The sequence below is a fragment of the Typopeltis vanoorti genome, chromosome 19, assembly GCF_054136105.1.
Source record: "Typopeltis vanoorti isolate ZY-2024b chromosome 19, IOZ_Tvanoo_1.0, whole genome shotgun sequence".
Classification (NCBI taxonomy): Eukaryota; Metazoa; Arthropoda; class Arachnida; order Uropygi; family Thelyphonidae; genus Typopeltis; species Typopeltis vanoorti.
This window is the reverse complement of record NC_143567.1, coordinates 94969295-94985721: the sequence shown is the minus strand read 5'-3', so window position 1 is coordinate 94985721 and position 16427 is coordinate 94969295. Positions and strand designations below refer to the sequence as shown.

Here is a 16427-nt window from a genome sequence, read left to right as displayed (position 1 = left end):
AAGTAAAACATTTCAGCTACTTAGGCACGATTTTTAGTGAAGATGGTAAATTAAATAGGGAAATAGACAACAGAATCAACAAAGCTGGTATGGTAGGAAGTCAATTGAATAAATTCATATGGAATAAAAGAGAAAGTAGTCGGAACACTAAATTAGCTGTATACAAGACAGTGTTCAAACCAGTTTTAACTTATGGATCTGAGAGCTGAGTCAGATGTAAAACACTTGAACAAAGACTAGAGACCGCAGATATGAGAGTCCTGAGAAAGATTAGAGGCGTGAACAGATGGCATCAATGGCAGTATCATATTAAAAATGAGGAAATTAGGAAAGAATTTGACATTGTCAGCATCCAGGAATGTGTTAGCAGAGCTAATCTCAGGTGGTATGGTTACTTAAACAGAATGGGCGAGGAAAGATTAGCAAAACAAGTGTTCTCTGCCAGGTTGGCAGGAAAACGACCCAGAGGAAGACCAAGATATAGGTGGATTGATATGGTACAAAGCACCTTAAATGATAGAAATATAAGATCTGATATTGTTGGAGTCTTGACAAGTAACAGACTGATTTGGAGGAAAATTGTAGATTGGAAGTTAGTAATGATGTAAATTTTTCATTTAGTACTATCATATCCTGTACACCCCTTTAGGGTACATGTCAGGAATTTGATGATGATGATGCAGATTATTTAGGATGGAAAGATATCGGCTACCAAAAGAGGTGGTAGATATAGACCAAAGGGAAAAGAGAGAGACAGCTGCAATATTGAAAGAACAGTAGTGCTGGGACAGGCAAATGCCTAATCCTTGAAGAGAAGAAGATAACAGTAGTGTACTGTTTTTCCAATCTTCAAAGCAATGATCTTTCAATTAACTGACCGTTGTATGTTCAGTTAATGAATTAACTGACCTTGCAATTGTACCTTCAATTAAATCCTTTCAGAACAAATGGTTGATTAATGTAGAAGATATGGACACCAGCTTAATAGTTCACATTTCGGATTCTTGTTCTTCTTTAAGCCCAGCAAATCTATTAACTAATAGGCTTTTTAATGTGAGAGCTATTATTTATTTATTTATTATTTATAATTTATATATATATTTTATTCCTATTATTATTTTCAGACCAGTACAGGAAATATTTATATATACCTTATGTATAAATATATTTTTTTCCTTCTCTATTGGATAGAAAGAGAAGTTAGAACGATAAATATGGTATTCAGTTCAAATGTTTGAAATGAATAGAAGGATAAAAATGCTACAGGTATACAGGATTGCATGCAGGTTTTGCATATTCCATACCTGGTAATTGTAGATATTCACTGCTTCATTCAGGTGAAAGTGAGCCTCATCTTCCCATAAAATCATCCAACTACGCTTGAGTAAGGCATGTTAAAGTGAATGTCAGTTGAATTTCAAAATCTTGTGGGCTTAACTCATGTGTCAGGATTATCATGAATGAGTAGAAATGCAGAATTTCCATAGAATTTTCCAGACAGTTGCATCAGTCACATCCATGTGTCTTGATGCATCATGTACTGCATGAACCACCGCTGTTATTCATGGCCTGCTCCACAACGGCAGTAACAACTTCATTCACTTGTTGTGAACAGTTGGTTTGTGACCTCTGCCGGGTCTAACACTCTGAATGATCCTGTTTCTTCAAAACAACCAGTCATTCGTCATAGAGCTCATGAAGATAGTGGATCTCATCGACATTTGTTCAGGCGACGAAATTTGCGAAGTGCAGCAACAGCAGTTTAGCTAGTACAGCATCATGAACAAAGCATGTTGGGGCAAGGTTAGTGCCATGTTGATGGTATTAGCAACCAGAATGATGGGAAAAATCCCATATCCATCTTTTTAAACCATCCTGGCACCTGCTGAGTTACTGAGTTACATAATATGCAGATTCCATGAATTTGGTGTTTGCAATGCCCTGGTGATGAATTTTGGAACTATTTTTTTTTTCAGATATTGTTTCCTCATTTGCATTATGCACAATGTATTCTAGTAAAGTTCTGCAGCATTTTGATCACTGGATAGTTCTCCACAAGGCCTTAAACAGGGATACTTTAATTTTGATCACCCTGTATATATTAATACAGTTTGTATGTTATATCATATATTTTATATTACATAGTGTTAATAGCTTAGAGCAGGGGTTCTCAACCTTTTCCAGTGGCATACCACTATATTTAATTCAGGATATTAGATGTACCAGTAAGCAAATTTATTCTGGAAAAGTGTGATTTGTTGGTCCGGGGCAAAATAAGCATTTCTCTACAATACTAGTGATTTATTTATTATTTTATTCAGATATTTATTAAAAAAACGGGTACTCTTTGAATCTATTCAATGGATTGTTCTGTAAAATGTGCAATTTTTAAAAATTAAAATAATAATTAGTGAATACATAAACAAATTTTGACTAACACATATTCCTAATAATGGTACTCCAGTTCTCAAATAAACTTACAATCAGTACAAGCTATAAATGTAACATATTATAATTACAGAACTCACATTCTTGTTTCATTCATGTGAAGGTTGTGCTTGTTTAGCTAAACACAGCTTCTTAATATCTGGTTTCAGTTGACTTAATTTGAGTCTTAAATCGGGTTCAACTTTCAACTTATTCCTGTACTTGTTTTGGATATAAATGAGAAAAGAAAACCCACATTCACAAAGGTAAGTAGTTGCAAACACCAACAGAAATTTTACAGCATTTTCTGAGATCTTTGGATATTCATTTCTTCTTGCCAACCAGAAGTTCTGTTAAATCCATCCTCTTGATTGTTTGACTAAGACTTCCTTCGCAGGAGAGCTCGATCAGTTCATCTTTCTCGGAAGAATTACATTTCTGGTAAGGTGTCATCAATGGAAAACGACTCTGTAATCCAAAAATCTGAAGCCAGGTTTTCAGGGAGGTATTTCTTGAAATTTGTGATTAGACTCCAAAGATGCTTCTTTATGTTCACTGCCAGTTCACTATGAAGAATTTCATTCTCAGTTAAGAAACCATCCAACAATGGAAAGGAACACATGTTTCCAGTATCGATTTTTTAAATGATGAAGCTAAATTTCTTCCTAAGAGCCACAGTTTTATTCTGTACCAAGAATAAAGAAGTACGCATACCCTGCAAGCTCATGTTCAGCTGGTTGAGGTGGCAAAATAAATCTGACAGGTAAGCCAACCGGGCAAGCCACAGTTTATCAGTGAAATAATTCAAATCTAAGTCTGAAGATTTGTCAGAGAGAAAAAACTGCACTTCTGAACGAAGTTCAAACAGGCGGCTCAATATATTTCCCCTCGACAGCCACCTAACTTCGGTGTGAATTAAAAGAGAATCATGTTCAGCACCCATTTCATTGCACAAAATGGAAAATAGTCGTGAATTCATAGCTCTGGACTTAATGAAGTTAACAATTCTCACACTTTCATTCAAAACTGTCTTCAAAGCAACAGGCATATTTCTTGTGGCTAAAGCCGTGCGATGAATGCTACAACGTACAAATTTTGCTTGTGGAGCTACTTCTTTAATTTTTACAACAATGCCACTGTGTTTCCCAACCATTGCACGTGTTCCATCAGAACAAACACCAACACATTTATTTCATTTTATATCATTCGTTTTCATAAATTGGTCTAATTTTGAAAATATTTCATTTGAGGTTGTTCGAGCAGGCAGTGGTTTACAAAACAAGCTCTTCCTTCACTGTTTTCCCATCTATAATCTTGTATATGTAAGAAGATGGGCCATGCTGGTAATGTCAGTAGTTTCATCCAATTGTATGGAAAAATATTTACTAGCCTGGACTTTTTCTATTAACTGCTCCTTAACATTTGAAGACAAATCTGAAATTCTTTGTGATATGGTGTGAATGGATGATGGGATAATTTTAAGTTGCTTTGCTGCCTTTTCCCCAAAAATTATTCTAACCCTATCTGTAACTGCTGGTAATATTAATGATTCTCCGATCGTGTGAGGTTTTCCTGCTTTAGCTAGTCTTAAACTGACTTCCTAAGATGCCTCCAGAGCCTTTGTGTTAAATCCTGAAAATGAGAATATTTGTTTTTTCCTTGCTGACAAATCAGACAGTTTTCTCTGGAAATATTCCAAAGGTTTGCGTTTTAAATTGTCATGCTTGGTTTCAAAATGACGTTTAAGAAGGGAGAAGGATTCATCAAATGTTTTGATAGCGTTTCATAACAAATCACACACTGGGGAACAGGTGCAGTTTCTTCTCCAATATATGCGCAACTATGATAAATAACTAAGATTATATTTACGTTGTGCTGTATGGGGCTTTTTGTTGCATTCTTGTACAATGATGTCCTCCGTCGGTTGTTTAGGATTCGAAATAGTGGCTTCTGGCAGAGAAGAATTGTTTGCCCTACACTCATTTCTCCCTTTGATCTTTTTGAGGACCCGCTCGTTAACCACTTATTCATGTTCCGGTTTCTATCCTCTGGCACAAACTACATATAAATATGACAATTTCACAAATAAAATCTCGCATTCAAAGACAATAATCCAACACCACTACTTTCTTAACTGTAACTGTTTCCCATTGTTGTCTGATCAAATATATTCCAGTTATTTTCTGTCATTGTCATTTGATTAATACTTATTAAATTCAAATTGAACTTCCGTATTATTTTTTATATTATTATACAAAAATAATATGTTTTACATTATCATTAAAAAGTTTTTAATGATAATGTAAAATAAATCTAATTGTAAAATCTAATTGTTTTCATTTAGTTGCATAAAATATTTTAAGTAGAACTGTTAAATATTTGTGCATACATTTTTAATTCTCAACTCATGTTGCGAGTAAAAAAATATGTTAATTTACCCTTTTATTTTATACTCTGTTTTCGTACCACCCGGCAGTGGCTCATGTACCACCAATGGTACATGTACCATAGGTTGAGAATCCCTGGCTTAGAGTATACGTTTCAGGGAAGGACATTAGAAAAGCTTATGGTTCAACAGTTCATGTTGGGTATTTTTATAACAGTTTTAATTTGCAACACAAGACAGTAATAAGAAAATAAATAATATATTTATTTTCACAATTTGCTGATATTTTGCTGGTTTTTGTACCAGCGAAAACAATTTGGCGCAGTATGTGAACAACAGCAGGTTTAAAATTCTAACGGACAACACAAAGAACTAAAATCCTAATTGGTGCATCTATTTCTGGATAAAAAGGTGTTAACAAGTAATAATTTCATCTTAAAATGGCTCTCTCAGACTTTCATTAAATTGATAAAGCCATACTTGTTGAAGTTTGGGAAATGTTTAAAAGCTGTTGCTGACTCCAAAAAATACTCTCTGACTTTTAATGACTTCTGTATGGACTTCTGTTTTCTTCTATATAATCCTGTGTGAAGGGGTGTGGCATGTGTCCAAGGCATGCCTGCCTTGCCACAATGATAATGTCAAATATATTTTTTGTGTTCTTGAAGGTGAATGTTGACAGATCCAGGGCACCTCATATACTCCTCGAGGTGATAAACAAGATAGGGTGAGAGTTGGCAGTTTGATATATGATTTAAATGTGGTGTGGTGGTGATATTTATTAAGTATTGTTGATATCTTTTCACATCTACCTTGAATGTATGGGATAGTAACAGTTTTGCTGTGCTCTTGTGTTTTAGTTAAAACAGGGGATTTGAGCTGGGGAAATTAATATTTTGTCTATTTTCTGTGGATTATGGCCATTGGCTTAAGTGTGGTTAAGATAGATGTAGGAATTAGAACTTTAGTTCTTTGTATTGTCCATTGCAGTTTTAAACTGTTCCCACTTTTAACAAATTGCTGCTGTTTGCATACTGCAACAAACTGTTTCTCAGATCTGCAGTCTTTGGTCAAGTATTTTATTTCTAACCCAGCTCTCAGATCCACAAGTTAAAATTGGTTTCAACACTGTCTTTTATACAACTAATTTAGTGTTTTGGCTAATTTCTCTCTTCTTCCATATAAATTTATTCAGTTGACTTCCCACCATACCAGCCTTGATGATTCTGTTATTTATTTCCATATTTAATTTACCATCACTAAAAATCGTGCCTTAAGTAGTTGAAATATTTTACTTGTTCTATAGGTTCTCCATTCACAGTACAGTTGATATTTTCATTGCTTCTTCCTATTTTTATTATCTGTCTTGTTATTGCTGATTTTCATACCAAATCTATTACAACGGTTATTCGATTTAGTCGGGAATCTTGCACTTTTGTACTGGATTTATTCAAACATATATCATCTGCATAAAGTAAAGAGCTGAGATTAACATCTCCAAGTTTGATATATATCAGGTTTAATACTGGTTTCCTTCATAATGTGATCCATATAGTTAATGAATAACAGAGGGGATAATGTACATCCTTGTCTGACCCCAGATTTAACATTAAGCCATCTTCCGGTACTTAATTCAATTCGAACTGCTGACTTACAACTCAAATAAAGACTAAGTGTTGCTTAATATAATGCACCACTGACACCATACAACTGTAGTGTTTTCAATAGCTTTCCTCTTGCCACCTTTTCATATGCCTTTTCCTGATCTACAAAACTTAAATACAGATCTTTGTTATATTCCCATGCTTTCTCAACTATTTGTCGTAAAGTGAAGATCTGATCCTGACAGCCTCTATTTGGCCTGAATCCAGCTTGTTCTTCACCAAGCTTTACTTCCACAATTCTTCTCAACCGTTTCTCAAGCATACTTGCATAGATCTTGCCAGGAACACTCAGTAGGGAAATACCTCTTTAATTCTCACATTCAGTTTAATTTCCCTTTTTATATATGAGTACTGTGAGAGCTCTACTCCAATCATCTGGAATTCGTCCCTCTATCCAGGACTTCTGAACTATGCAGTGCAGCCACTGTAAGACTTTTATACCTCCATACTCGAGCATTTCTGGATAAATATCGCTACTCCTGCTGCCTTTTCTACTTCAAGTATGGATATGTGTTCCTGACTGCATGCCTGGTCAGTGTTTTTTTACCACTGTGCTGTCATCACTGCTTGTTTCATTTAGCAATTTTTTGAAGTAATTACTCGATACATCAAGGATATCTTTTTCTCCAGTTTTCATGTTACCTTTATCATCTCTAATTCTTTTTACAGCACTCTTTCCTCCATTTCAGAGCTTCTTCAACAACGTCCAGAATATCTTGCCACTACTTGATATTTATATTCTATGTTCTTACCAAAGTCTTCCCGTGACTTTTGTTTAACTAGTTTTACACACTGTTTAGCTTTCTTACATTCGTCTCTGTATTCTCTAAGAGCACAAGCTGACTTGTTTGCCAGGAAATTTTCATATGCTTTCTTCTTTTTTTTCACTGCCTCTTTAACTTCCTTTGTCCACCATGGAGTTCTGATTTTTCTATCCTTGCAGACAACCTCACCAAATGCCTCTCTGCCTGAATCAATCAATGTTTTCTTCAGGGCTTGCCACTGAATCTTCAAGGTTTGGTTCCCGTTCTCAAACTCTTTCATTTTTTCTTCAATTATGTTTGTGCATTTAAGTCTACAGTTCGCATCTGAGAGCTGCTCAACTTTTATTCGCTTTAAAACTTTCTTACATGTTATTCTTTTCAATGTGAAACTCAATTTTATCCTGCTCAAGACTAAATAGTGATCACTTCCAATTTCAAATCCTCTGTACACTCTGGTGTCCTGCACCAAGGAGAAAACATCATCATCAACGATAACATAGTCAATGAGACTTTTCTTATTCCTTTCCTCTTCTCTCTCTGTGTGAATTTGTGCACATTTTTATGTTGGAACATGGTATTATAATAACCAGTCCATTTCCAGAGCAGAAATCCAAAAAATATTTGTCATTATTATTAGCTTTGCTCTTTTCTTCAAATTTTCCCAAAACATTTTTGTAGGTCTGACAATCATTTCCTACTCTGCTATTCAGATACCCAACAAGGACCAATTTTTCATTGTGTCGGTTGCTTTCTCTAAAACCTCAAAAAATTCCTCTACTTGTAGAGGAATTTTTTGAGGTTTTTTTGAGGAATTCCTTGTAGAACCTTCTGTGGGACCATAGGCACAAATAAGTCTCATTGTCCTGTTCCCCCATTTTGATATTTGCCCACAACACTCTACTTGAAATTGCCTGCCATTCAAGAAGATTAGCCTCGTATTTAGTGTTGAATATTATTGCTACTCCATCTTTTCCTTGATTGTTATTGCCAGAATATAACACTTTGTATTTATTGCTCAGACAGATCTCACCAGTTTTTGTCTTTTTTGTTTCAGTCACCCCTATTATTCCGATTGGGTATTTATCCATTTCCTCAGCTGGTTCCATTTCTTTGCCATTCAGGCTTCTTGTGTTGATAGTACTGATCTTGAACTCTGATGCTGAGTTGGTGTGTATTTTAGGATTTGTACCAGTTGCTGATTTTTTGCTGTTCGCCCTGGTTCCCTGGCAAAAACAACGGGGACCTTGATTAACTGGCAATGACCCAGCCAGCATGAAATTCTGTCATGTTGTACCATCATTTAATATTGTGGTTGAAGCCAATAAGAATACAATTTGGTCAGCCCAAATCCCAAGTTAAATCCCAAATTGCCAACCCATCCTCGTTCGTTTAGTATCCAGGTAGATACCTAACATGGTGCACCACGAGAAGGTGAGGATTGGACATTAGGTCAGAAGCTCTGGTCGGTTCTCCGCATTCCTTTAAAGGCTATGTGGAGGTCTCATCTCAGTTATATAGCTTTGACCCTTAAGCATCCCGCAACTTAATAATTCAGTATGTTTTATTTAATAGCAAAAAAATAAAGATGCCATTGTTGCATTATTTTTGACATTATTTACATCATTGTAATGAAGAAATTAAGTGAAATTTTAGTTTCTTAGTAAATTTATTGTGTGTGTGTGTGTGTGTGTGTGTGTGTGTGTGTGTGTGTGTGTGTGTGTGTGTGTGTGTGTGTGTGTGTGTGTGTGTGTGTGTGTGTGTATCATCATCATCATCAGCCATTGTCAGTGCACTGCTAGATGAAGGCCTTTCTAAGATTACACCAAAACTGTCTGTCCATGTCACTCCTGTAAATCTGATGATATCATCAATCCACCATGATTTTGTTCATTGTTGTGGTCGTTTTTCCTCTTATGGAATCCGATCCAGTACTTCTTTTGTTCATTGTTGATCTCGTCTTTGAGCAATATGTTCATTGCCACTTCAGATGTTTTACTCTTAAAATGATATCAGAGACTTTGGTTTGATTTCTTATCCACATATTCCTTTTGTGATCTGGTCTTGGGATACCAAGCATACTTCTTTCCATACTAAATTGTGTTGTTCTTAATTTTTGAATTTCCTTTGCCTTTAGTGTCCATGTTTCACAGCCATATGTCAATATAAGAAGAATGCATTGTTTAAAAACTTTTCTGTTTAGGCATAATGGTAGTTGGCTTTTAAATATTGAATGCAATTTTCCAGATGCTTTCCACCCATGCCTCGTTCATCTTTTAATTTCATCCATAATTTTGTTCCATTGATATCTGTTGTTCTAAGTATATGTAATGATCTACTTGTTTACTTTTCTCATTATTGATTTTTATTATTTGTGGTTGGACATAGTTATTGAACATAACTTGGATCTTTAGATTTATCTTTAGGCCAGCTGTTTTGCTAGCAATTTAGAGTTCATGGATATTAGTGTAATTTATGCACAGTTGAAGTAAAGATAGCTGTGTCATCAGAAAGCATAAATGGCTAAAATAGCTTCTGTTTATCTTCAGACCTTTCCTTTCCCAATCAAGAAGTTTGAATATTTCTAGGCATGCTGTGAATAATTTTGGAGATATTGTGTTACCCTGTCTTATACCTCTGTATTTTCACAGTAGAAATGTTTCCATTGAAATGAATTGCTACTGTGGCATGATTTGATGGTCCTGACATATGTCTCCTCCACTTGTTGGTTTCGTAATACTTTAAGTATTGCACAGGTTTTTACTGAATCAAATGCTTTCTCATAATCAACAAAACCAATACATAATGGTAACTGATATTCATTGCACTGTTTGATAATCTGCTGTACAACTAGAATATGGTCCATTGTACTGAAGCCACTTCGAAAGCCTGCCTGTTCTTTTGTTTGTGCTAGGTCTAGAGTCATTAAGCCTATGAGCTAAGACTTTTCCAAACACTTTGTAAACCACTAATGGTAGACAAATGAGTCGGTAGTTCATCAAGTCTTCTATTTGACCTTTTTTATGTATCAGAATTAGGGTAGCCTTCTTCCCTGTTCTTGGTACATCATTTTTCTTCAGACATAAAGTAAGATTTTGTAGATCATTTCTCTACCTGCTTTTAGAAGTTCAGCTATAACTCCATCCTCACCTGTGGCTGTTCCATTTTGCAAGTTTTGGATGCTTCACATAACTTCTATAGAATTTGTGGTACTTAGCTATTTTGTAGTTACCTTCTTCTTCATTTAATTCATCATCCTGATATATTACTCAGTAAAATTCTTGAATTCTTTTTGCTATAGCATATCTATCTCTGGTTATGGTCCCATCTTATAGTTTGACTGCAACCATTGTTTATTTTTTATTGCTGTTCATCAATTGTTTGTTGTATGAATTTACAATTGCATTTTCTTATTTCTTCCGTGATACATTTTCTGATCGTTTTGCACAATTCAGTGTATTCAATTTTATTCTGTAAGTTTCTTCATAAGAAACAAAATTTCTGAAGAAACAAAACATAAGCTGTTTTGTTTCTTCAGAAATTTTGTCTTGTTTTTGTTCTGTGGTACCAGCTATTTTAAGTGAGCATTGTGAAAGGTTTTGGGTAATAATGTCATTACTTTCTAATGGATCAGCATTGTTATCTATAATAAGATTTTTAAATTTATTGTTTAGTTCATGTTGGAATATATCTTTTTTTAATCTTTTTTAATATATATATATATATATATATATATATATATATATTAACATGATATGATATATATATATGTATGTGTATATATATATATCATAGCTTGACAGATTTAAAGAACCTCCAGCATTTGGACCGATGTGTGATTTGCTTTGGTCTGATCCACTGGAAGATTTTGGAAGTGAAAAAAATTCTGAACATTTTAGTCATAATAGTGTTCGAGGATGCTCATATTTCTTTAGGTATGTTTCTTTAAAAGTAATTGAGTTTTATTATCATGATTACCTAAAATGGACTTGAATTCAGATTCATCTGAATATGATCTGGATTTCATAGTAGTTGTGAATAGCTAATTTATTTTTAATGCAAAACTGTTTTTGTGTTACAAGCTAAATCCAGAGTCTACTGTAAATCAGTTTTTTTATATGTGAGTACATCAGAGGGCATCACATAGATGTTATTATCAAATTAAAATTTAGAAAATTAAAATGTTATTTGTATAAGAAATATTTACTTGTGACTAAATAAATGATTGAACATGTTTGGATCATTTCGTAACAGAAGATACAGTATGTCATTTGCACTCTTTATTTTTAATCCCAGATTAAAGCATTAGGTATTTTATATTTTGTTCAGAAATAAAATAATGATGAAATACTGGGAACATTTCCCTCTCCTTCCTTATATTATATATATTTTTTATTTTAAGTTATCTTTCTTTAGATACCATAAACCAATCACTTGAAGACAAATGTTCTATATTTTCAACTTTTCCTAAACCGTTAGTTACACATAACATTCTTCAGAATAGAAACACCATCCCAGTCTTCAGGATAGAACCATTTGTACTTAGGATTACTTTTCATTTACATGAATATTTGGAACTGGTTCTTTACTTAACTTTTTATTCCCACATATCAGTCCCACACATGACTGGTTGCTGAACCTATAGCACATTATTACCATTCACAAGTCAGTTCCAGAAAATAGCATATCCATATTGTTATAGGCTTAACAGAAGCTAGCAGAATGATGGATATTGGTTGTTTAGTGAAGTACCTTTGGAAATTATATTTTTTAAAGATGCTTTGGGGGAGGGGAACTATCTGTGAAAGAAGTTGTCCATTAAATGAATTCCTCTCGTTTGGGTGTATTATGACCTAGAGAGGTTTTTGGGGGCACCATCCCAAATGTGAGAACTGTATTCTGTGGATAATTAGGTTTCAGACTTGTATAGAATTAGCAGTACAGGTGAGAAGTGATGTCTTGAGTAGAAATAGTTTTTTTAATGCTATGAGGTTACAGATGTAATGTACATGTGCCAAACAAACTAAAGGAGAATATTAGCCAAGATGAGAAAGAATAAAATGGGAGCAAAAATAGAACCATGAAGCATTGTTGCATTTTTAGGAGAATCCATAGCCATTTACTACATGTCATCAACACAAAGGATGGAAGCAAACTATGAAATATGTTGCTAAGTGGCATACTTTTCCAGAACTGATCAAATGCCTTGGAAATGTAAAGAATAAATGCACATTTCTCCAAGTCCTTTCATGCCAGAGATAGGTAGTATGCAAGGGAAGTCTGTGGATTGATGATGGAGAGATTTGGTCACTTGGGTTTTTTGGGGATTAGGAGGTGTTAGAGATGAGTGACCTAAGCTGGTGACAGGTCTGTGGAATGCTCCATATAAGGGTAGGTTGAAGGTGTGTGGGTTACCAAGTTTGGTTGATAAGCAGAAAAGAGGGGGCATTATATTCCCACTTGGTCATACTACAAACTAAAGATATCAAGAAATTATATACTCAGTTTAATCCTTTATTCAAGTCTAAGCAAACAAAGTTGGCACCTGAACTATTTTCTGGACTGGGGAAACTCGTATATTGAAGCTAATGACTTCACATCACTTGCCATAGTATTCCATAATGCAAAGCACATATCTTTGCAGGTATGTATAATGCTATGCATTATGGGAAGGGTCACTACCCAGAGGTGATACTATGGTTGAAGTAATGTAGAAGTCATATTTTCAAGTAGCCAAAAGGCATCACACATTATTAAAGTACTCTGGATTAGAGAAAGTTGTTGGAAGTTTTTCCACTTGGTTTAATCCTTTATCCACTTGGATAAAGGATTAAACCAAGTGTATAAAATTAAACCAAGTGTAAGCAAAGTTTGTCCTGAAGTCATATTTTCATATACAAGTAGCCAAAAGGTGTCATCACACCTTTTATGTATCTTTAGTTTGTAGCATAATCAAGTGGAATAACTTCCAACAACTTTCTCTAATCCAGAGTATTTTAATAATAAGGTGTGATGCCTTATTATGACTTCTGCATTACTTCAACCATAGTATCACCTCTGGGTCTGGCTCCCACTGATGAGACCTCAATAAAGGTCGAAACCAGTCTGGGTAGTGACCCTTCCCATAATGCATAGCATTATTCATATCCGTAAGGATATGTGCTTTGCATTATGGGATACTAAGGCAGGTGATGTGAAGTCATTAGCTTCAATATACGAGTTGCCTTAGTCCTGAAAATTGTTCAGGCACAAACTTTGTTTGCTTACACTTGGATAAACGATTAAACCAAGTATATAATTTCTTGGTATCTGTAATTAATAGGGGCATGGTAGAAATTTATAAGATATTAAAAGGATTTTATAAAATTGATGCCAAGGAAATTTTTCAATATATGACATAGTAAGAGAACTAGGGGGTCATCTATGGAAGTTGTGTAGAGTGTGGTTAGTAAGGATGTGCAGACTAGATTTTTGCAAGGAGAGTAGTGAATGACTTCAAATGGATTGCCAGAATGAGTTATGAGCTCCCTGAAAGTGAATGAGTCAAGAAGACTTATGATAAATTTTGTGTATAAAATATTTAATTTGGGTCTCCCATAATGAGTCTCTGGATCTCCATAGAGATACTGTATAATAATAATAATAAAGACCAATTTAAACTGCTAGCTGTTCATTAACTGCTGGTCCTCTAAGTAGTGAAAATATTCACTATTAATGATCTTCATTATTAATTTGGGTCACAAAAAAAAATCTCTCCAAGAAATTCTTCAACATGCTAATGTTATATATTGCATTCCATGTTAGTCAAACTGACTTGGTGTATATTGGCTCTATGATCAGATCATAATGGTCTTGCCTATATGAGTATTTCAGGGAGTGCAGTGTTCCCATTCCAGACAGTTTCATCATTAAATTCCTGACATGTACCCTCAAGGGGTGTACAGGATATGATAGTACTACATGAAAAATTTACATCATTACTAACTTCCTATCTACAATTTTCCTCCAAATCAGTCTGTTACTTGTCAAGACTCCAACATTATCAGATCTTATATTTCAATCGTCTAAGGAACTTTGTACCGTATCAATCCACCTATATCTTGGTCTTCCTCTGAGTTGTTTTTCCTGCCAACCTGGCAGAGAACACTTGTTTTGCTAATCTTTCCTCGCCCATTCTGTTTAAGTGACCATACCACCTGAGATTAGCTCTGCTAATGCATTCCTGGATGCTGACAATGTCAAATTCTTTCCTAATATCCTCGTTTTTAATATGATATTGCCATTGATGCCATCTGTTCACGCCTCTAATCTTTCTCAGAACTCTCATATCTGCAGTCTCTAGTCTTTGTTCAAGTGTTTTACATCTGACCCAGCTCTCAGATCCATAAGTTAAAACTGGTTTGAACACTGTGTTGTATACAGCTAATTTAGTGTTCCGACTACTTTCTCTTTTATTCCATATGAATTTATTCAATTGACTTCCTACCATACTAGCTTTGTTGATTCTGTTGTCTATTTCCATATTTAATTTACCATCTTCACTAAAAATCGTGCCTAAGTAGCTGAAATGTTTTACTTGTTCCACAGTTTCTCCATTCACAACACAGTTGACATTTTCAACAATTCTACCTATTTTCATTGTCTTTGTCTTTTTATTGCTGAGCTTCATACCATATCTATTACAACAGTTATTCAATTTAGTGAGGGAATCTTGCAAACTTGTAGCGGATTTATTTAGAAGTATAACATTGTCCGCATAAAGCAAAGAGCTGACATTAACATCTCCAATTTTGATATCATGTTTAATACCACTTTCCTTCATAATGTGATCCATATAGATAATGAATAACAGAGGGGATAATGTACTTCCTTGTCTCACACCAGATTTAACATTAAACCATCTTCCTGTACTTCCTTCAATTCTAACTGCTGATTTACAACTCAAATAAAGACTAAGTATTGCTTGATATAATGCCCCATTGACACCATATAACTGCAGCGTATTGAATAGCTTCTCTCTTGGCACCTTGTCATATGCCTTTTCCAGATCGACAAAACTTAAATACAGATCTTTGTTATATTCCCATGCTTTCTCAACTATTTGTCGTAAAGTGAAGATCTGATCCTGACAGCCTCTATTTGGCCTGAATCCAGCTTGTTCTTCACCTAGCTTTTCTTCCACAGTTCTTCTCAACTGTTTCTCAAGTTGAGAAACTGGCATAAATCTTGCCCAGAACACTCAGTAGGGAAATACCTCTGTAATTCTCACATTCAGTTTAATTTCCCTTTTTATATATGAGTACTATGAGAGCTCTACTCCAATCATCTGGAATTCATCTCTTTATCTAGGCCTTCTGAACTATGCAGTGCAGCCACTGTAAGACTTTTATACCTCCATACTTGAGCATTTCTGGATAAATATCGCTACTCCTGCTGCCTTTCCACTGTACTGTACTGTACTGTCATCACTGCTTGTTTCATTTAGCAATTTTTCGAAGTAATTACTCGATACTTGAAGGATATCTTTTTCTCCAGTTTTCATGTTACCTTTATCATCTCTAATTCTTTTTACAGCACTCTTTCCTCCATTTCAGAGCTTCTTCAACAACCTCCAGAATATCTTGCCACTACTTGATATTTATATTCTATGTTCTTACCAAAGACTTCCTGTGACTTTTGTTTAACTAATTTTACCCAGTGTTTAACTTTCTTACATTTGTCTCTGTATTCTCTAAGAGCACAAGCTGACTTGTTTGCCAGGAACTTTTCATATGCTTTCTTCTTTTTTTTCACTGCCTCTTTAACTTCCTGTGTCCACCATGGAGTTCTAATTTTTGTATCCTTGCAGACAGCCTCACCAAATGCATCTCTCTGAATCAATTGTTTTCTTCAGGGCTTGCCACTGAATCTCCAAGGTTTGATTCCTGTTCTCAAACTCCTTCATTTTTTCTTCAATAATCTTTGTGTATTTTAGTCTACAGTTCACATCTGAGAGCTGCTCAACTTTTATTCCCTTTAAAACTTTCTTACATGTTATTCTTTTCAATATGAAATTCAATTTTATCCTGCTCAAGACTAAATAGTGATTGCTTCCAATTTCAAATCATCTGTACACTCTAATGTCTTGCACCAGGGAGAAAACATCACCATCGACGATAACATAGTCAATGAGACTTTTCTTATTCCTTG

At 34.7% G+C, this 16427-nt stretch overlaps 1 protein-coding gene across 1 annotated transcript in view; it reads left to right on the top strand.

The window, feature by feature from the left end:
- The window catches only part of LOC150096366 (serine/threonine-protein phosphatase 2B catalytic subunit 2-like), a 308592-nt gene that overhangs the window by 150683 nt on the left and 141482 nt on the right, over positions 1-16427 (top strand). The window contains exon 6 of the mRNA XM_090408945.1: positions 11034-11173. Coding sequence (XP_090265071.1) covers positions 11034-11173 — 140 coding nt within the window. The remainder of the gene's footprint in view (positions 1-11033; positions 11174-16427) is intronic.